Raw genomic sequence first — 23,384 nt, 5'->3', positions numbered from 1 at the left:
AGTATTTTGTAAGAGGGCCAGAGATAATTAATGACACCTGTGATAATCTGAATTACTCAAAAAGCCACTAGATGTCCTGTGATGAAAATGACATCAAATCCTTGAAAGTTACAAAAATTCTGGTAGTTTACTGGTAAACTTAGAAAGTTACCAGTAATATACCCTCCCTTTGCAACCCTACATAGGGCACTCAACTCACAAAGGCCAGATCTTTCTGCAGCCTACAGAAAGCTGTGCAGCCAAATACGGGCTGTCTGAGAAGTACCTTGGACAGAGCTGTCACTTTAAGTATACTGAACAAAAATAGAAACGCAACATGTAAAGTGTTGGTCCCATTTCTCATGAGCTGAAATAAAACAGGTGTACCTTGTGCCAAGGACAATAAAAGGCAACTCTAAAATATGCAGTTTTGTCACACAGCACAATGCCACAGATGTCAAGTTTCAGGGAGCGTGCAATTAGCATATTGACTGCAAGAATGTCCAACAGTGCTGTTGCCAGAGAAATTTCTCCACCATAAAGCCATTGTTTTTGAGAATTTGTCAGTACATCCAACCGGCCTCACAACCACAGACAGCTTGTCCAGGACCTCCACATCCATTTTTTTCACCTGCGGGATCGTCTGAGGAGGGGGAGGAAGGGTGCTGAGGAGTATTTCTGTCCGTAATGAAGCCCTTTTGTGGGGAAAAACTCATTCTGATTGGCTGGTCTGGCTCCGCACGGGGTGGCCTATGCCGTCCCAGGCCATTAGGGCCTAATTCATTTATTTCAATTGTCTGATTTCCTTCTATGAAGTGTAACTCAGTAAAATCTTTGAAATTGTAACATGTCGCGCTTATTTATTTGTTCAATATAGATAATAGCCTACAAGAGAGGAAAGGCAGAGTCATAGGAAGAATCTCAATGACATTTCTTTGATTCCTTGCTTCCTCTCTCCTCGCCTCCTTCTCAAAACCCATTGGATTAGAAGGTCAAATGTGGGTGATGGAGGGTGATTCTCCTATATACACCAATCAATATACACCCCCATCTTTGATACTACCGCCTATGCCCTACTATGCTAAAATGTCTGTGTAAGAGGAAGCTCCTCTAAGTCTGGTTCATGTTGCTTTCAAAAACCAAGTGGGAAGGTGGTAATTACCAGTTGTGAAGTCATAAATACCAGTTGGATGCATTCATGAGCTATGAACTTGTTGAGAAACGCTGACTGGCTAAAAAACAAGCTGTGTAATCCATGAACTAAAAGTACAGCTATCATGCTTGTAAACAAACTAGGTAGGTGACGTCAAAGGTCAGCATGTGGAAGACGTCGGAGCTCAGGGATGATAAATAAGTTTTCCACTAGTAAATACGAGTTTGAGGGGGGTTCAAGTAAATTTTTCCCAATCATATGTGGTAAATAACACCTTCCCACTTTGTTATAAATGCAGCACGACTCCTAACTTGAAGTCCTCAAAGAGCTGCGTTCAGCACACAAAAAAAACTAGTGGAATGTTCAATTAAACGGAAACAGAATTGTACTGAACGACCAGTTGAAAAACAGGGAGGGGTTGGTTTGTGGGTTCAAAATACACTGCTGCCCTTTAAATACGTCACTCATTGCTTCAAGCCACACCCACCTGCCGATTGTTTTATTATTATTTTATTTAACCTGCCGAACATACTATTATTGAGGTAATTTCCTTAGTAGGTGAAGTCAGTATGTGTGAGAAGTTGGAGCTCAGGGATGATAGAAGAGTTTCCCCACTAGTAATTACGAGTTGGAGGGGTGTTCAGTGGATTAGTGATGGGCATTCAGGCTCTTTTCAGTGACCCGGGTCGTTCGGCTCAGCTCACCAAAAGGAGCCGGGTCTTTTGCCTCCCAAACGGCTCTATTTTTTCAAGTCAAACAGTTTGCGATAGTTTGACTATGATTGGTGTTAAAACAATTCGAATTAAATTATTAAAATCATACTCTACCTTTACCACAATGAATTTAAAAATGCATGGGTTTGTTATGAAAAAGAATGCTATTAACATTTGTAATTTTGTAACTTTTTAATGTATATAAAAAGTGCATATAAATCTAACCATTCAAAATGAATACAATCTGAACAGCATAATAGAATATCGCACCATATCAAAGAAAAATAAATAACAATTTGCAAAACTGCAACAGCCCACAAATTTAAATAAATGTAAAAAATGAAGGATGCTATTACACATGTGCATTTGAAGTATAACTTTTGTAATGTATATAAACAAAGTGCATTTAAATGTAACAATTCAAAACAAATACAATCTGAACAACATAATAATAGAATTTTGCACCATATCAAAGTAACATAAATAACAATGTGCAAAACTGCAGCATTCCACTTAAAACATTAAACTGGTCTCTCTTTTCTCTCTCTTCTTTATTGCCATGTTATAACCAGCAGCACACAGCAATGCTGACCATATTTTGCTTTTATAAGAGATTTGCATTCAGAAATGCAAACTGCCTCACTTTAGAGGGGCTAATGCGGTTCCTTCTCTCAGTAAATATTTGTCCCGTTTTCGAGAAGACCCTCTCAGAGGAAACGGATGTGGCCACTATGCAGTGTCTCCCTGTCATGGCTTTAGTAAACTGTGGGTAGACAGAGGCTTTGTTCTTCCACCAGCTCAGATCTGCAGATCTTTCAGAACGAATGTGTGTACGCTTGAGCATTTAGGCCTATATTATTATATATATATATTTTTTCGTTCTTTGAAGTAGTTAATTCTATTCATTTAAATATTTTGATTATTCATATCTTAATTTTGCCGGCTCTTATAAGTAAGAGCCGACTTGTTCGCGAACGACCCATCACTACAGTGGGTGTTTTTCCAGATGGATGTGGTAAATATCACCTTCCCATTTGTTTATGAACGTAGCATAATCTCACCCAGTGAGGAAGACAAAAACACACAAAAAACATTCCTCCGAAAAAGTTTAGATGGATTTTCATCCACCCGACTGAATTGCAAACAACTGATTGTGTGAAAAATAGAAAGGTCACAAACCGGATGTTAGGGACCACAATTGGCATCAGGTGAGATAATATCAAATTAGCTGGCCAGTTATCGCACATTCTCGTTTGTAATGTCGGACTGGGAGGAGGAAAACGATGTACCTACGCCTGCTACCACAGCACCACCCACAGATTGGAGGTCTTCGTGGAAAGGGGGTGCGAAGGAAAATGTGTGTTTTGGGATGGGAAATGCAGGTGGTTTCAGAGCGCCAAGAGAGAGAGGGAATCCCAACGGTTCGCATTGTCAAAATGGGAGGGACAGCTATGGTGGCAACGACCGCGTGTTCTCCAGAAGTGGAGATCTTTATGCCTGTGGGCGCAGAGGCCGTGGCGCAGACGGGTCGGCTTCAACTCCGCCCGTCACCTTCACGGTGGAAAATACATCAATTGGAAGGGTTATAGGTAGGTCAACAACAAAAACATTCATCACAACAAAGCTGCTATGCAAATACTAGTTAGTTGTTAGCGATAGCTAGTTAGTAAAGTTAGCTTGGCAAGTCTTGCATGTGCACTAGATCATGTTACGCTTCATTCAACAGGTCGCGGTGGAGCTAAAATACGTGAACTTGAAGAAACCAGTGGTGCACGAATCAAGGCAAGTAGCCAACTAGTAACTAGCTAGCCAATAGTAGAAAGTCGCAATGTATAGGTATAATGTAGCCAACTTTAGCTAGCTAGTTATCTAACACAAATAATTGAGGCAAAGTGACTGACACCAACATGATCAAATTGTAATGTTATTTGTCACATGCAACGAATACAATAGGTGTAGAACCCTTACGGCGAAATGCTTACATAGAAGCCATTAACCAACAACCAACAACGTTAAGAGAATATTTTATAAATGGATTAAAGTAAAAATAATAATAATCGAATAAATCTAAAAGTAACACTAACATGTACATAACAATAACGAGGCTATATACAGGGGGTACCGAGTCAACGTGCGGGGTACAGTAGTTAGGTCTGAAATGTCAAGTAGTGATGCTAACTAGCTCTTTTGGAAAGAATGTGGTTGTTTGCTTTTTATGGCTATCAAACCTAACCCCATGAAAGTTATTACTGCATTAGCATCGAATAGCCCACGCGATATGCCACCTTTCAGGCAAGTTAGGAACCAATTTACACAGGCAGTTAAGAACGCAAAGGTTCACTTTTTCAATCAGAAATTTGCATCCTGTAGCACTAACTCCAAAAAGTTCTGGGACACTGTAAAGTCGATGGAGAATAAGAGCACCTCCTCCCAGCTGCCCACTGCACTGAGGCTAGGAAACACTGTCACTACCGATAAATCCATGATAATTGAGAATTTCAATAAGCATTTTTCTATGGCTGGCCATGCTTTCCACCTGGCTACCCCTACCCTGGTCAACAGCCCTGTACCCCCCCCCCCCACAGAAACTTGCCCAAGCCTTCCCCATTTCTCTTTCACCCAAATCCAGATAGCTGATGTTCTGAAAGAGCTGCAAAATCTGGACCCCTTCAAATTAGCCGGGCTAGACGATCTGGACCCTCTCTTTCTAAAATTATCCGCTGAAATTGTTGCAACCCCTATTACTAGCCTGTTCAACCTCTCTTTCGTATGGTCTGAGATTCCCAAAGATTGGAAAGCTGCCTTGGTCATCCACTTCTTCAAAGGGGAGACACTCTAGACCCAAACTGCTACAGACCTATATCTATCCTACCCTGCCTTTCTAAGGTCTTCGAAAGCCAAGTTAACAAACAGATAACCGACCATTTCGAAACCCACTGTACCTTCTTCTGCTATGCAATCTGGTTTCAGAGCTGGTCATGGGTGCACCTCAGCCATGCTCAAGGTACTAAACGATATCATAACTAGAGGTCGACCGATTAATCGGAATGGCCGATTTAATTAGGGCTGATTTCAAGTTTTCATAACAATCGGAAATCGGTATTTTTGGATACCGATTTGCCCCCCCCCTTTTTTTTACACCTTTATTTAATCTTTATTTAACCAGGCAAGTCAGTTAGAACACATTCTTATTTTCAATGACGGCCTAGGAACGGTGGGTTAACTGCCTCGTTCAGGGGCAGAACGAAAGATTTTTACCTTGTCAGCTCGGGGGATTCAATCTTGCAAATTTACAGTTAACTAGTCCAACGCTCTAACCACCTGATTACATTGCACTCCACGAGGAGACTGCCTGTTATGCGAATGCAGTAAGCCAAGGTTGCTAGCTTGCATTAAACTTATCTTATTAAAAACAATCCATCAATCATAATCACTAGTTAACTACACATGATTGATGATATTACTAGTTTATCTAGCATGTCCTGCGTTGCATATAATCGATGCGGTGCGTGTCGTTGCTCCAATGTTTACCTAACCATAAACATCAATGCCTTTCTTAAAATCAATACACAGAAGTATATATTTTTAAACTTGCATATTTAGCTAAAAGAAATCCAGGTTAGCAGGCAATATTAACCAGGTGAAATGGTCACTTCTCTTGTGTTCATTGCACGCAGAGTCAGTGTATATGCAACAGTTTGGGCTACCTAATTTGCCAGAATTTTACATAATTATGACATAACATTGAAGGTTGTGCAATGTAGCAGGAATATTTGGACTTATGGATGCCAACCGTTAGATAAAATACGGAACAGTTCCGTATTTCACTGAAAGAATAAATGTCTTGTTTTCGAGATGATAGTTTCTGGATTCGGCCATATTAATGACCTAAGGCTCGTATTTCTTATCATGTTATAATTAAGTCTAGGATTTGATAGAGCAGTCTGACTGAGCGATGGTAGGCAGCAGCAGGCTCGTAAGCATTCATTCAAACAGCACTTTCGTGCGTTTTCCAGCAGCTGTTTATGACTTCAAGCCTATCAACTCCCGAGATTAGGCTGGTGTAACCAATGTGAAATGGCTAGCTAGTTAGCCCAGTTCGAGCCCAGGTAGGAGCAAGGAGAGGGACAGAAGCTATACTGTTACACTGGCAATACTAAAGTGCCTATAAGAACATCCAATAGTCAAAGGTTCATGAAATACAAGTGGTATAGAGAGAAATAGTCCTATAATTCCTATAATAACTACAACCTAAAATGTCTTACCTGGGAATATTGAAGACTCATGTTAAATGGAACCACCAGCTTTCATATGTTCTCATGTTCTGAGCAAGGAACTTAAACGTTAGCTTTCTTACATTGCACATATTGCACTTTTACTTCTCCAACACTTTGTTTTTGCATTAGTTAAACCAAATTGAACACGTTTCATTATTTATTTGAGGCTAAACTGATTTTATTGATGTATTATATTAAGTTAAAATGAGTGTTCATTCAATATTGTTGTAATTGTCATCAAAAATACATCCGTTTTTTTGGGTCATCCAATAATCGGTATCTGCGTTGAAAATCATAACCGCCATCGATAAGAGACAATACTGTGCAGCTGTATTCATCGACCTTGCCAAGGCTTTCGACTCTGTCAACCACCACATTCTTATCGGCAAACTCAACAGCCTTGGTTTCTCAAATGACTGCCTCGCCTGGTTCACAAACTACTTCTCAGAGAGTTCAGTGACTCAAATTGGAGGGCCTGTTGTCCGGACCTCTGGCAGTCTCTATGGCAGTCTAAATGCATGCTCTTCAACCGATCGTTGCCCACACCTGCCCGCCCATCCAGCATCACTACTTTGGACGGCTCTGACTTAGAATATGTGGACAACTACAAATACCTAGGTGTCTGGTTAGACTGTAAACTCTCCTTCCAGACTCACATTAAGCATCTCCAACCCAAAATGAAATCCGGAATCGGCTTCCTATAACGCAACAAAGCCTCCTTCAACTCATGCTGCCAAACACACCCTCGTAAAACTGACTATCCTACCGATCCTTGACTTCGGCGATGTCATTTACAAAATAGCCTCCAACACTCTACTCAACAAATTGGATGCAGTCTATCACAGTGCCATCCGTTTTGTCACCAAAGCCCCATATACTACCCACCAATGCGACCAGTATGCTCTCGTTGGCTGACTCGCTCTTCATATTCGTCGCCAAACCCACTGGTTCCAGGTCATCTATAAGTCTTTACTAGGTAAAGCCCCGCCTTATCTCAGCTCACTGGTCACCATAGCAGCACCCACCCGTAGCACGCGCTCCAGCAGGTATATCTCACTGGTCACCCCCTAAGCCAATTCCTCCTTTGGCCGCCTTTCCTTCTAGTTCTCTGCTGCCAATGACTGGATCAAACTGCAAAAATCGCTGAAGCTGGAGACTCATCTCCCTCTAACTTTAAGCACCAGCTGTCAGAGCAGCTCACAGATCACTGCAACTGTACATAGCCCATCTGTAAATAGCCCATCCAACTACCTCATCCCCTATACTGTTATTTATTTAGCTCTTTTGCACCCCAATATCTCTACTTGCACACTCATCTTCTGCACATCTATCACTGCAGTGTTTAATTGCTATATTGTCATTATTTCGCCCTTATCCTACCTCATTTGAACACACTGTATATAGACTTTTTTCTATTGTATTATTGACTGCATGTTTATTTATCCCATGTGTAACTCTGTTTGTGTCGCACTGCTTTGCTTTATCATGGCCAGGTCACAGTTATAAATGAGAACTTGTTCTCAACTAGCCTACCTGATTAAATAAAGGGAAAATAAAAAATTACTGAAACTCTGTTACCTTGATGAATGAACAATGTTAGTGAAAAGCTGTGAACAACAGTGCGTCAGTAGCTAATAGCTAGCTCGTATAATAACGTTAGCTAGTAACTAGTTTATATGTAATATGAATGCATTTACCTGACAACTCAATTGGAAATGCTAATTATACATCAATATGTTTGCTTTTCCTAATGGGTTTGCATTTTTTGCGACAAAATTGAAATGTAAAAAATATATAGCATTTTAATAATTGAGTGCATAATGCCTGCCAATTTGAAAAATGTCATTGTACTGTCCATTACAACACTGACACATAACAAAAATAAAAAATAAATACATGTAAATGCTTAAATTACATTTCTCATGTTTTACATTTCTTCGTGACATGAATTGTGACAAAAAGAACATGAATTCTCAATTGCAATAGATAATCATTTTCCATACTCTATGATTTAACTGTCAATCAAATGATTAATGAATTCAATTAATCAATTGCAATGCTTAATTTGGCTTTTTTATTTCCCAATTGCTCCTTAGTGTTAATTTTTTCGATGTGTTAGACCTGACAATTAAACAGTGGGTGGAGTTTTGGTAAGCAGAAGAGGTTGCCTGGTCATGCTAGTTATGCTCAGACAAATACCGGCGCTCTTAATTTCGTAAACTATTTCTGGATTAGAGGAAGTGGTGAAGCTGTACTATATACTGAATAACTCTGATAATCTTTGCTATGCTGGCTTGGACAGGCGGTGAGCAAGGAGTTCGCAGGGGGAGACAGACTGGGCATGGTGCTTGCTGCTAGCAACGATGGCTAGTATATGTAGTTAACGATCTAGGTTAGATACAGCGCCATTGGAAAGTATTCAGACCCCTTGACTTTTTTTCACATTTTGTTGCGTTACAGCCTTATTCTAAAACGATTGGTGATTTTTTTTTTAAAGCCTCAGTAATCTACACACATAATGACAAAGCAAAACAGATTTTTAGAAATGTTTGCAAATGTATAAAAAAATATATTTTTTTTTACATAAGTATTCAGACCCGTTGCTATGTGAGACACACAGAATTGAGGTCAGGTGCATCCTGTTTCTGTTGATCATCCTTGATGTTTCTACAACTTGATTTGGAGTCCACCTGTGATAAATTAACTTGATTGGAAAGGCACACCTGTCTATATAAGGTCCCGCAGTTGACGGTGCATGTGCGAGCAAAAATGAGGCCATGAGGTCGAAGGAATTGTCAGTGGCGTGCCAAGACAGAATTGTGTCGAGGGCACAGATCTGGGGAAGGGTACCAAAAACATTCGGCAGCATTGAAGTTCCCCAAGAACAGTGGCCTCCGTCATTCTTAAATGGAAGAAGTTGGAACCACCAAGACTCTTCCTAGAGCTGGCTTCCCGGCCAAACTAAGCATTCTGGGGAGAAGGGCCTTGGTCAGGGAGGTGACCAAGAGCCTGATGGTCACTCTGACAGAGCTCGAGAGTTCCTCTGTGGAGATGGTTGTCCTTCTGGAAGGTTCTCCCATCTCTGCAGCACTCTACCAATCAAGCCTTTATGCTAGAGTGGCCAGACGGAAGCCACTCCTCAGTAAAAGGCACATGACAGCTCACTTGGAGTTGGCTAAAAGGCACCTAAACTCTCAGACCATGAGAATCCAAGATTTAACTCTTTGGCCTGCCTGAATGCCAAGTGTCACGTCTGGAGGAAACCTGGCACCATCCCTACGGTGAAGCATGGTGGTGGCAGCATCATGCTGTGGGGATGTTTTTCAACAGCAGGGACTGGGAGACTAGTCAGGATCAATGCAAAGATGAACGTGCAAAGTTTTATTTTAAGTACAGAGATCCTTGATGAAAACCTACTCTAGAGCACCCAGGACCTCAGACTGGGGTGAAGGTTCACCTTCCATCAGGACAATGACCCTAAGCACACAGCCAAGACAATGCAAGAGTGGTGTCTTTGAATGTCCTTGAGTGGGCCAGCCAGAGCCCAGACTTGAACCCGATCGAACATCTCTGGAAAAACCTGAAAATAGCTGTGCAGCGACGCTCCCCATCCAACCTGACAGAACTTGAGGATCTGCAGAGAAGAATGAGAGAAACTTCCCAAATACAGGTGTGGCGAGCTTGTATAGTCATACCCATGAAGAATCGAGGCTGTTACCGCTGCCAAAGGTGCTAAATCAAATCAAATTTTATTTGTCACATACACATGGTTAGCAGATGTTAATGCGAGTGTAGCGAAATGCTTGTGCTTCTAGTTCCGACAATGCAGCTACAGCAAAGTACTGAGTAAAGGGTCTGAATACTTATGTAAATTAGATTTTTTTTTTTTTTTCTAAAAATCAAACTGTTTTTTTGCTTTGTCATTATGAGGTATTGTGTGTAGATGGATGATGACGGGAGGGGGCTGCGTCTGCTGGAGGAGCTGCTGTGGTTGCTTGTACATAGCAATGACAGTTTCCTGAGGGTTGAAATACGAAATAGATTAGTTGAAAGGCACACTGTCAGATCTGCGGTAAATGAGCTAAAATGGAAAATGCTTTTCTTCCAAGTATTGCTTTTGTTGCCTTCATATCAGACCACAGGAACTCTGATTGGTTCCAGTCCATGTCATATATTTTATATAGATCTATCTTCCCCCTTACTGAGTCTGTGGTACTGTCCCCTGTGGGATATAATTAATTACTTTAACGTGCAAATGAAAGCTTGACTTGTAAAATGTCACATACAAGAACTGTGGGGACGGATCACGGGACTACAATATGAATATAATTATTTTATTCTACTGTGGACACTGCCGCAGAGTAGCCCTTTTTTATGTTGAGGGAGTTTAATTAATCAGGAACTGGGTTCACAGGGCTATGTGACATGAATGGGCGAAATCTGTGATGGAGGAGCGCCCTGCTCAAATAGAACAGTAATCTGCGCTGCCAGGTTATGTTGTCAACAAGACTGCATGATTCATCATTCAGAAAACATATGTATTTTCCATAAAGTATATGTTAGAATTTTACTAGTTTTACTTGGGAAGGCAGATAAAGTACATTCTTTTTTTTACAAAGAGCAAACACTTTGCATGTGAACACTGAAACCTAAATCGTTACTCCATGTTCTTCACATACGTAATTTTGTTTTGAGCTGACTTCTCTGGACTATAAACGGAGCACCCGGCTCTTGCCCGGGAGGCAAGACCCGGTGCAATCTCCGACCAGCTTAATTGAATCCCTCATTGTAATATCACTAGCCCTCAGCTACAGGAATGGGCGTATAGGTGGTTGAGCGAGCACATGAGGGCTACATCTCAATTCTCCACCCTTCTCTTATGGTGTGCACTTGCAAACTCCATCATGGAAGTATGCAAGTGCACACTTCGGGAGAATTCTGCAACAAGTCCAAATCATTTGAGGACTGCATATGACAAAGGGTGCTCTTCACACGGTCTGTTCAGTGTGTGATAGTGTCTTTTGTGTTACACAATCACTCAAGTAATGACTTGGAAACATACAGTACACAGTATCCACCTCTAAGCTTAGTCTCTGCCTCTTATCTATCCAAGTAGTTAGTAGTACCTAATTTGGGATACTTACTTGTAAATGTCCTACATGTGGGCAGTGAAGATGCCCTCCAGTGTTGTCCACCACTTCTCCCCCCAAAGAAAAAAAAGTTAAACAAAATGTTCTATCGTACGTGTGACGTTACACTATATAGTTTGACATGCTTTCAGATAATTCCCTTGTTTTTGAATAGCAACATACCATTAGTGATTCCCTCTAGAGTAACGTTAGTGCCACATAGCTTGCTAGCTATCTGGAAGGAGAATAAATAACCTTGCTAGCTAGTCATACAGCCACTTGTTTGAATGTGAACCAAATGTGAAATTACAAGACACAAAAGCCACTTGCTGTACCTAAAGGTGTTCCACAATGGTGTCTTGTTGCGAAGCTAGACAGTGTCAGTGGGCTAGCTAGTTAACGTTAGCCAGTAACGATAGCCAGTAATGCCTCTTCATAGCCAGCAAGCTACTATGTGGACATGTGCTCGTCAAACATCTCATTCTAGAATCATGAGCATTAATATGGAGTTGGTCCCCCCCCTTGCTGCTATAACAGCCTCCACTCTTCTGGGAAGGCTTTCCACTAGATGTTGGAGCATTGCTGCGGGTGCTTGCTTCCATTCAGCCACGAGCATTAGTGAGGACGGGCACTGATGTTGGGTGATTAGGCCTGGTTCACAGTCGGAGTTCCAATTCATCCCAAAAGTGTTTGATGGAGTTGAGGTCAGGACTCTGTGCAGGCCAGGCAAGGTCTTCCCCACCGATCTCACCAAACCATTTCTGTATGGACCTCGATTTGTGCATGGGGCAATGTCATGCTGAAACAGGAAAGGGCTTTCGCCAAACTGTCACAAAGTTAGAAGCACAGAATTGTCGAATGTCAAAACAGCCCCAGATCATTAGTCCTCCTCCACCAAACTTTACAGTTGGGACTATGCATTTGGGTAGATAGCGTTATCCTGGCATCTGCCAAACCCAGATTCGTCCGTCGGACTGGTCAAGTGTGATTCATCACTCCAGAGAACGCGTTTCCACAATCCAATGGCGGTGAGCTTTATACCACTCTGGAGATCTTAGGCTTGTGTGTGGCTGCTCGGTCATGAAAACCAATTTCATGAAGCTCCCGATGAACCGTTCTTGTGCTAACGTTGCTTCCAGAGGCAGTTTGGAACTCTGTAGTGAGTGGACAGAAGATTTTTACGTGCTTCGGCACTTGGAGGTCTCGTCCTGTGAGCTTGTGTGGCCTTTCAACTTAACAATAACAGCACTTACAGTTGACCGGGGCACCTCTAGCATGGCAGAAATCTGACAAACTGACTTTTTGGAAAGTTGGAATACTATGACAGTACCATGTTGAAAGGCCTGCAGTAAGGCCATTCTACTGCCAATGTTTGTCTATGGAGATTGCAATGCTGTGTTCGGTTTTATATACCTGTCAGCAACAGGCGTGGCTGAAATGGCTAAATCCACTAATTTAAAGGGGTGTCCACATACTTTTGTTTACATATGTTAGCTAGCCACTAGTAGCTATCTTGTGTCCCCTCCACTGAGCTTTATTGTTCCCTACTGCAAATTCCTCGCACACTGGCTGTTCTTCTGTTGGGTCTCTCCCTGGCTGTTGACAGCCTAAAACTCCACATCGATACAGCTTCTACCGAAAATGACTTGCTAGCAGGCATAGGCAGCCTCTCTTCCTTACCGAAACCCTGTGCGCAGTGATTGACAATCAACACAGGTCAAACAATAATGCGAATGAGGAAACAAAATAGCAAAATTAAGCATTACGATTCATTTATCTAATTTGATCATTTGAATTTTGAGTCTTAAACCCCACAGATTATGGAAAGGCCGTGTCAATTGAGAATTATTATTTTTGTCACAAGGAAATGAAATGGCACTTTTTTTTGTAAAGATTTGCCATTTTTAAGCATTTTAGATTTTTAAGTGTGTCAGTGTTGTACTGGATAGTACCATGAAAATAAAATATCAAACACACTTGGCTATTTTTCAAATTGGCAGACATTATGCATACCAGTCATGAAAATGATAATGCAATATATTTGTTATGCGTTTTGTGACAATTCAAATTGAAATGCAATCTGTTTAGGAAAAGGAATTGTAGAAATGATATTGATTTATATTTTGCACATTTGCATTTCAAATTGAGTTTCGGCAACTTTCATAGTATAATTAGCTAGCTCTAAGAGTATGGGTTACCATTAGGCTAGACAACTAATCTCAATTCCATGATTTACAATGGAGTTGAGCGGCCGCTATTGTGGGCGGACTGGAGCTCTGACGACACATTTTGAAGTTTTTAACAATGTCATTTTTAAATGCGGGCTTTTTTTGGGGTTCTGAAAGCCACCAAAAATAAAGTATATAACTTCATTTTATGACACCAGAGCTCCAGTCCGCAACATTCAAATCAATGGAGGCCAGAAAAGTGGTAAGAATCTGGAAAATGATATTGTCAGCTAGGCTGAATTCTGTGCCAGAATTAAAGCTACTGGCTATCTGACAGACTCACTAACCTGTTGAACTCGTCATCTTTCTTCACGAATCCACAGGACATAAAACAATCGAGGTAAGATTGATATCGATTTTCAGACATGACATTTCCTTTTTTTTTTTGTATGCTTTTTATATTAATTTGATTTGAAATGTCCTGTTTTACACTTGTTTTTGAGAGAAATATTTGAAACTCTGTGAAATGTCAATGGAGCACTGAGCTTAAACCAAGCTGTTTTATTTTTAAACCCTTTTACATTTAATTCAGCTTGTGTCGTGCTAATTTTGCCAACTGCTGAAACAACTTTGAAGACAGTTCAAAGACACATTTTCTACACTGCAGCTAATCAATTGCCCTCCCCCCGTAGAGTTAACCTCCCTACGTGTGTTTGTGTTGTAGATCAGCAAGGGGGACTATGAGGGTGAGGTGCATATCTTCGGGAGCAGCAAGGTTCAACAGAAGGCCCGAGAGATGATCGAGGAGTTGGTAGCCGGAGACAATGGCCCTGGGGGATTCCGCAGAGGTAAAACACACTTAAACCAATAGGAAAGGGAGAGAGCACTGAGTGTGGTACTGTAAACTGCAGATTGGACGGCGGTACATTCATGCTTCAAACAGCCTGTTCCATCTAATCCCAAAAATGCTATATATTTGATTGAGGTCTGGGAACTGCTCATGCCACTCAAGTAAACTTAACTCTCGTGTTCCAAGCATTGTTTTTCCACTCCTCAATTGTCCAGTGTTGGTGATTTGCATGCCCATTGGAGCCGCTTCTTCTTGTTCTTAGTTGTAAGAGTGGGAACCCAGTGTGGCCGTTTGCTGCAATAGCCCATCCGTGACAAGGATCAACGAGTTGTGCGTTCTGAGATGCCATTCTGCACACCATTGTTATACTGCGCTGTTATTTGACTGTTTGTGGCCTGCTTGTTGGCTTGCACTATTCTTTCCATTCACCTTTGACCTCTCATCAACAAGCTGTTTTCACCCACAGGAATGTTACCTACTAGATGTTTTTTGTTAGTCGCACCGTTCTCGGTAAACCCTAGACACTGTCGTATGTGTGAAAAGGCCAGAAGGACGTTAGTTTGACATACTGGATCCGGTGAGCCTGTTATCTACGATCATACCAGTCGCTTAGGTCACTTGATTTGCCCCATCTAACGTTCAACCAAACAGTAACTGGATGCCTGTCTGCCTGCTTTATATGGCCAGCCACGTAACTCACTGTCTGTAGGAGTGATCCATTTTTGTGAATGGGGTCGTGTACCTAATAAACTGGCCGGTGAGTGTGTTCTTGAAGGACCTCTTCAACTATATAGCTTTTTGCATTTACTTTGATCTAGTCTTAAAGGCCACTTTTCAACTTTTCATTCGACCTCATTCGTTATCTTCAGCACCAAACCAGTGTCTACATATTTGAAACCGGCGTGTTACAAATAAAAACGTATATTATTAATATATATAAATAATATATGTGTGTGTGTGTGTGTGTATATATATATATATACACACACACAGAGTACGAGTCAAAATGTTTGTCCACCTACTCATTCAAAGGTTTTTCTTTTATTTTGACTATTTTTGACATTGTAGAATGATAGTGAAGGAAGACATCAAAACTATGAAATAATACACATGGAATCATGTAGTAACCAAAACAAGTGTTATCAAAATATACTTTATATTTGAGGTTCTTCAAAGTAGCCACCCTTTGCCTTGATGACAGCTTTGTGCGCTCTCGGCATTCTCTCAACCAGTTTCACCTGGAATGCTTTTCCAACAGTCTTGAAGGAGTTCCCACATATGCTGAACACTTGTTGGATGCTTTTCCTTCACTCTGCGGTCCAACTCAACCCCAACCATCTCAATTGGCTTGAGGTTGGTTGATCGTGGAGGCCATGTCATCTGATGCAGCACTCGCATCACTCCTTGGTCAAATAATCCTTACACAACCTGGAGGTGTGTTGGGTCATTGTCCTGTTGAAAAACAAATGATGGTCCCACTAAGAGCAAACCAGATGGGATGGCGTATCACTGTGGTAGCCATGCTGGTTAAGTGTGCCTTGAATTCTAAACAAATCAGTCCTCAGCAAAGCACCATCACACCACCACCTCTATGCTTCACGGTGGGAACCACACATGCGGAGATCATCTGTTCACCTACTCTGCGTCTCACAAAGACACGACAGATGGAATCAAAAATCTCAAATTTGGACTCATCAGACCAATGGACAGATTTCCACTGGTCTAATGTCCATTGCTAGTGTTTCCCTGCCCAAGCAAGTCTCTTCTTATTATTGGTGTCCTTTTAGTAGTCTTTTCTTTGCAGCAATTCAACCATGAATGGCTGATTTCAAGCAGTCTCCACTGAACAGTTGGTTTTGAGATGTCGTTTTCTAGAACTCTTTAGCATTTATTTGGTCTGCAATTTCTGAGGCTGGTAACTGTAAAGAACTTATCCTCTGCAGCAGAGGTAACTCTGGGTCTTCCTTTCCTATGGCGGTCCTCATGAGTAGCCAGTTTCATCATAGTGCTTGATGGTTTTTGCGACTGCAATTGAAAGTTTCAAAGTCCTTGAATGTCTTAAAGTAATGATGGACTGTTTCTCTTTGCTTATTTGAGCTGTTCTTGACAAAATATGGACTTAGTCTTTTACCAAATAGCCCTATCTTCTGTATACCAACCCTACCTTATTACAACACAAGTGATGGGCTCAAACACAACCTCTACAGGATTGGTGGGTCCCCCTCGGGATGGTTGAGCTTACGTAGACTAATGCGATTAGCATGAGGTTGTAAGTAACAATTTCCCAGGACATAGACATCTGATATTGTCAGAAAGCTTTAATTGTTGGTAATTTAACTGCACTGTCCAATTTATAGTAGTTATTACAGTGAAATAACACTGTGCTATTTTTTTGAGGGAGCGTGCAGTTATGAACTTAAAGTTATTAATAAACCATTTGGGCAGTGGTTCATTGGGTCAGTCTAAAACATTGCACATACACTGCAGCCACAGTGGCCAAAATCTAAATTGCGCCTGGGCTGGAATAATACATTATGGCCTTTCTCTTGCATTTTTTTAAACGTTTTTTTCTTTGTATTATCGTTTACCAGATCTAATGTGTTGTAGTCTCCTACATTCATTTCACATTTCCACAAACGTAACTGTTTCCTTTCAAATGGCATCAAGAATATGCATAAAAAATATGCATTAGGTTAATTAAAAAGGAAAGAAATTCCACAAATGTACTTTTAACAAGGCATACCTATTAATTGAAATGCATTCCAGGTGACTACCTCATGAAGCTGGTTGAGAGAATGCCAAGACTGTGCAAAGCTGTCATCAAGTCAAAGGGTGGCTACTTTGAAGAACCTCAAATATAAAGTATATTTTAATTTGGATAACACTTGTTTTGGTTACTACATGATTCTATGTGTATTATTTCATAGTTTTGATGTCTTCACTATTATTCTACAATGTAGAAAATAGTACAAACAAAGAAAAACCTTGAATGAGTAGGTGTCCAAACTTTGGACTGGTACTGTATATATATTTTTTTACTGTAATGCCTTTTGTGACCGAACACTAGCACTTTACTTTTTACCCCCTACTAGCACTCTTTGCTGATTTAACTTCTTTATTGAGGAGAAATGTCATGTGATTGTCTCACCTAGTGCATCTTAAGATCTTTAACTGCAAAATGACTAAAATGTAAAAAGCTAAAGGGCCTAAAACATAAACACATGGTAGGATTAAAAGTAACAAAACGGTGATCTTCAAAACCTGCAGAGATTTTTCTAGCCAGAGGGTGGGTATTTCCTTTTTCCCTACGTTACAGTAAATTTCATAGTGTTTGAAAATCACTGTTTTTAAAATGTTTTAACTTTTGATGTCATCGGGTAGAACTTTGTTAACTTAATATTTTATATTACAAAATGTGGAAATGTTATTGTGCTGAAGATAATGAAGATGAGGTTAAAAAGTGGTGGAATTGCCCTGTCACATTTTTTAAATTTCACTAACATCACATATTTTGCTGTATCAAGTTATTGTTCTTACAGTATAGAGTTCTCTGAAGCTTTTCATTGTCTGCTTTCCATGAAGGCTTTCCCTGCTATAGCGGGCCTCCTGTATTGTCCGGTGGACTCATCTAGTGAACGAGACTACTGGTTCATCAGACTGAGTTTCTTTGTGTATTGCATTCTCTCTCAGAACCTGGGTGTGATGGAAGATTTGGGGGTGCTGGTGGCGGAGGCAGGAGCGGCTCCATCTGGTCAGCTGCAGCCCTGCAGGCGTCTCTGGAGGACAGTCCTCCACAGGCCATCGACTGGGTCTCCATGAGGGCCAACCGGCACAAATACGAAGAGATGAAGTGGCAGGGTGAGTGGGGGAGATGCACGCATGCATGCACAACACAGACCGGGACTGCATCGCTGTTGATTGACAACTGTTCCTACACTTGATTCTCCCGTGTTCTTACATGACAGTATTCTGATTGATAGTTCTTAGTGGCTGAATAGAACATTTTGATTTGGGATCCCTGCAGATCTCCCACCTCTGAAGAAGGATTTCTACTTTGAGTCAGAGATTGTAGCCAGTCGGTGTGAAGAGGAAGTAAAGGCATGGAGGTAAGTAAGTTGGGGACCAATTTTGTCTCGATGGAGGTATATTTCTTGTCCAGCAGAGGATGCTGTTTATCCACTTTCTGAGTTCAATTTTTATTTTTTTCTGCTCAGTAATATGTTATCAACTCAACTCTTCTGTCGACTTTGGTTTTGTACCAACCTACATGCAAGCAAAGTAACTATATTCCTGACCAATTCCACCCTCTCTTCCCGTAGGAAAGCGAATAACGATATCTTTGTGGATGACCTGAAGGAGGGAGAAGGGGAGAAGCGTCCTTTTCCCAACCCTGTGGTCACGTTCGACGAAGCCTTCCTGCACTATCCTGGGATCATGGAGAATATTGTCAGAGTCGGCTTCGCCAAGCCAACTCCTATCCAGGTCCTTATTGAGTCAGAGTTCAACCTCCCTTCCAAAACCTTACTGTTTGTATACAACTTTTGACCGTCTCTGAGCAAAGACTTGACTGAGTTTCACTGACCAATTTAGATGAGCAATACACTCCAAATTGAACTGACCAATATAGTGCACTCACTCCAAGCCCTTCAAGTTGGAGCATGATGGGAGCGGTTCAACTAAGCTAACATATAGAATTCACTTAAGACCATGCAGAATTTCACCATTATATTGTAGTACCCCTTTAGTTATCAAAATAAATATTTATCAAATAGTTATCAAAATAAATATGACCTTTACTACTAAAGCCCATAGAAACGCATTGAATAACACATTCATAAATGGCAAAAATACAGTCAGTTAATAAGGTTTTGAAGTATCTGTCCTATATCTAGGAGATATAAGACATATTTAACCCCAACAAAATGTTGGCTACATTACAACAGATTTACAATGACTTAATGGGTACATTACAGTTGATGATTTACAATGACTTAATGGGTACATTACAGTTGATGATTTACAATGACTTAATGGGTACATTACAGTTGATGATTTACAATGACTTAATGGGTACATTACAGTTGATGATTTATAATGACTTAATGGGTACATTACAGTTGATGATTTATAATGACTTAATGGGTACATTACAGTTGATGATTTATAATGACTTAATGGGTACATTACAGTTGATGATTTATAATGACTTAATGGGTACATTACAGTTGATGATTTATAATGACTTAATGGGTACATTACAGTTGATGATTTACAATGACTTAATGGGTACATTACAGTTGATGATTTACAATGACTTAATGGGTACATTACAGTTGATGATTTATAATTACTTAATGGGTACATTACAGTTGATTTATAATGACATAATGGGTACATTACAGTTGATGATTTACAATGACTTAATGGGTACATTACAGTTGATGATTTACAATGACTTAATGGGTACATTACAGTTGATGATTTATAATGACTTAATGGGTACATTACAGTTGATGATTTATAATGACTTAATGGGTACATTACAGTTGATGATTTATAATAACTTAATGGGTACATTACAGTTGATGATTTATAATGACTTAATGGGTACATTACAGTTGATGATTTATAATAACTTAATGGGTACATTACAGTTGATGATTTATAATAACTTAATGGGTACATTACAGTTGATTTCCTGCAAAATATAGAAATGAAAAGCACTATGGATGAAGAGATTTAGAAAAGAATACTTCCCAATTCTCTACTTGCTCAGTGTTTACTTGTTCACTTTCCTTCACTGATTGAATTAAAAGGAAATGGCTGGTATTAGAAATCTGTTGGAAACTATCCCATGCCTCCACCAATCCAGTGTGTTTAAATTTGTGAGAAATAGTGAACGTGTACATAATTCAGTAGACATTTTGGCGCTGGCAAAAAAGGCATTTCGTTATACTTGATATTGCAACTTTAAATGTGAAAGATGTAATTGGGAAACGCCCTTTTGAAGCTCACTGAACAACATTTTTCAGAGGTCTATGCCTATACCTGCAATTTGATGACTCATAGCTTACTGTTGTCTGTAGTTAGTTTCAGTATGCAAAAACTTTCTGCCTGCATGCACTGAGTTTCTGTTACACCTCTGTTGTCATTCAAAAGGTATTTATTGTGAGAAAATATTTTGTTTTCCCTAACAATAAACCCACTACTGGGATGCCACATTTGATACTTAGTACCATACACAGTTGCACTATAACTCCCATGTTGTCAGTGTCATTCCCATGACAGTTGTCCCCCTGTCCCAGTCTCAAGCCTGGCCCATGTCGCTGAAAGGAGATGACCTGATCGCGATTGCCCAGACAGGCACAGGAAAGACACTGGCCTACCTTCTACCTGGCTTCATTCACATGGATGGCCAGCCTGTGTAAGTTTTTACCACCATACTGGTATTTCTTCCAGCCACGCGTCTTTCACACAGTTGCTCATTCCAAGATTGACCCCTACCCCTAATGGTCATGTGTAGTTCAGAAATAATGGGATAGGCATTCTTTACATTTTGTGGGTGTGTGACATTTTTTACATTTGTGCCTGTATGGTTTACACAGAAAACGTGATAAGCGGGACGGCCCTGGTATGCTTGTTCTGACTCCCACTAGAGAGCTGGCTCTGCAGATTGAGTCAGAGTGCAACAAGTACAGCTACAAGGGCTTCAAATGGTACCATACGTGCTCCTAACACTATAGAATTATCATACTAGTGCTTTAACAAGCACCACATTTATTCTACTGTACTAACACTATAATACACACTAGCTTATTGAGGTACCATACCTAACGCTACTTATGAAACCACAAGGGCTTCAAGAGATCCGATCTATACTATGACCTACAGGGGAGATGTCTGCATGTGGCGCTTCCCCCTCTGTGTTGTCTCTGTAGTGTGTGTGTCTACGGAGGTGGAGACCGCAGGGCCCAGATCAAAGTGATCTCAGCTGGAGTAGACATTGTGATCGCTACGCCTGGCCGGCTTAACGACCTGCAGATGAACGAGTTGATCAACCTGCATTCCATCACCTACCTGGTGTGTGGTTATGTGTGGGGGGGCAGTGGTGAAAATGTGTATGCGCGTGACTATTTGTGCGTGGCTTTGTATATTGCTGGTAGCGTGTGAGCATGTGTGTAACTGGGGGTTTGTGTGTTAGGTGCTGGATGAGGCAGACAGGATGCTTGACATGGGCTTTGAGCCTCAAATAATGAAAATTCTTCTGGATGTCCGTCCGGACAGGCAGACTATTATGACCAGGTAAAAGGACCCTAAGATGCGAACACACCCCGTTACTTCAGACAGACTACAACTCTGTATCAATGTTCAGTTCCACAGTGTATAGAGCTCATCTGTTTTGTAAGAGTTAATGCCTACCATTCTTTTGTTGATCTTTGCCCATCTTGATGTCTATTCTCCGATTGGCTGATTCAGTGCCACCTGGCCCACGGGAGTGAGGCGATTGGCCAAGACGTACCTGAAGAACCCCATGATGGTGTATGTGGGAACTCTGGACCTGGCTGTAAGTGGAGCGAATGCTTCTGCTGCTCATTCCAAATAAATAAGAAATGAGTGGGATGTGTTAAGACCTAGGCCGGGATTCAATCTGATCAAGTTATATGTATTGTGGCTTTTAAAGGCAATTTGCCTTTTGGTAGGCCGTCATTGTAAATAAGAATTTGTTCTTAACTGATTTGCCTAGTTAAATAAAAAATATTAACTGCACTTATGTTTGTCCCTGCCCAACCTAATAATCTGTAGGTTTCTCTTTACTCTCTCAGGCTGTGAACACAGTGCAGCAGACTGTTCTCTTTTGTCAAGACGAGGAGAAGAAGGCCTATCTCTTTAACTTCGTCCACAACATGGAGCCTGAGGACAAAGTGCTCATCTTCGTAGGCAAGAAGATAATGTGAGTGTTGCCCTGCACCCCTCTGTTCTCTCCTTGTTATATGTCCAATGTCAGCGAGACATTGATGGTCAGCGAGACATTGAGAAAACTAGAGATAATCCCTAGTCCGATTCTAGAGGCACTTCATGTATATTTGACAGAATTACGTAGGTATAAGAATGGATAAGTGTAAAAGAAAATCAGGAAAGAAATCCCTGGCAAAAATCGAAGTAACACTTTGTTTTCAGAGGATTTTAAAATTACCTAATTACTTTTAGCAACATTTTAAGTGCTTTATATGATGTGTTATTTTTCATACAGTTCTTTAGAAGAATAATCGCATGTCAAATGTCTGGCACCCCTGCAGTTAACTTTTAAAACATATGTCCCCCTTAGAATATAGTTGAATAGCCTTGGTGTAATGGATATTGTAGTAGCTCCACCTTGCTTCTAATAGATTAAGTGGACTTTTCACAAGGGCGAAAAGAGGTAAGAGTTCTACCCATCACAGATGTCCTAGTCAGCAAAACAACATGATGGGTGAAATGAGGAAAATAAATGACCAAAACTGGAGAGAGATTGCCCAAGTCATCATTTTAGCAGTTATTGTATCTGATTCTGGCACTCGTTATATTTGTATTTATTATGGATCCCCATTAGCTGCTGCAATATCAATGCAGCAAAAATGCAGTAAAAATAAGGTATAACAAAAACAAGAAATACAAATATGAAATATTAACACATGAAAGTAAGAAGCTATGTACAGGGTCAGTTCCAATACCATATTTACAATGTGCAGGGATATTTGAGTGAGGGGGGGTAAGGTGACTTGGCAAAAGGATGTATGATAGAGTAGCAGTAGCATAAATGTGTGTGTAGACCCTTGTATAAAAAATAAAATACAAGGGTCAACTCAGTCCGTCCGTGTAGCCATTCTGTTAGCTATTTAGCAGTCTTATTGCTTGGGGATAGAAGCTGATCAGGAGCCTGTTACTGTCAGACTTTATGCACTGGTATCGCTTGCCCTGCGGATGCAGAGAGAACATCTAAGGCTTCGGTGGCTGGAGTCTTCAATGATTTTTCCGGGCCTTCCTGCCTGATATAGAGGTCCTGGATGGCAAGGAGCTCGGCCTCAGTGATGTACTGGGCTGTTCGTACCATCTTCTGTAGCGCCATGCGATCGAG

At 40.8% G+C, this 23,384-nt stretch overlaps 1 protein-coding gene across 4 annotated transcripts in view; it reads left to right on the top strand.

Annotated features, from left to right (window-relative positions):
- LOC115135135 (potassium voltage-gated channel subfamily KQT member 5-like) overlaps positions 1-23,384 on the top strand; it is a 150,709-nt gene that overhangs the window by 116,598 nt on the left and 10,727 nt on the right. For all 4 annotated transcript variants that reach the window (XM_029669455.2, XM_029669456.2, XM_029669453.2 and 1 more), the window contains 10 exons: positions 14,144-14,267; positions 17,960-18,127; positions 18,294-18,375; positions 18,589-18,751; positions 20,575-20,693; positions 20,875-20,985; positions 21,208-21,349; positions 21,471-21,571; positions 21,746-21,833; positions 22,093-22,220. In XM_029669455.2, the coding sequence (XP_029525315.1) occupies positions 14,144-14,267; positions 17,960-18,127; positions 18,294-18,375; positions 18,589-18,751; positions 20,575-20,693; positions 20,875-20,985; positions 21,208-21,349; positions 21,471-21,571; positions 21,746-21,833; positions 22,093-22,220 (1,226 nt within the window). The remainder of the gene's footprint in view (positions 1-14,143; positions 14,268-17,959; positions 18,128-18,293; positions 18,376-18,588; positions 18,752-20,574; positions 20,694-20,874; positions 20,986-21,207; positions 21,350-21,470; positions 21,572-21,745; positions 21,834-22,092; positions 22,221-23,384) is intronic.

Source organism: Oncorhynchus nerka, linkage group LG10, assembly GCF_034236695.1.
Source record: "Oncorhynchus nerka isolate Pitt River linkage group LG10, Oner_Uvic_2.0, whole genome shotgun sequence".
NCBI lineage: Eukaryota > Metazoa > Chordata > Actinopteri > Salmoniformes > Salmonidae > Oncorhynchus > Oncorhynchus nerka.
Note: the sequence above shows the minus strand (reverse complement) of the source record. Positions and strands in the feature narration are given on the sequence as shown.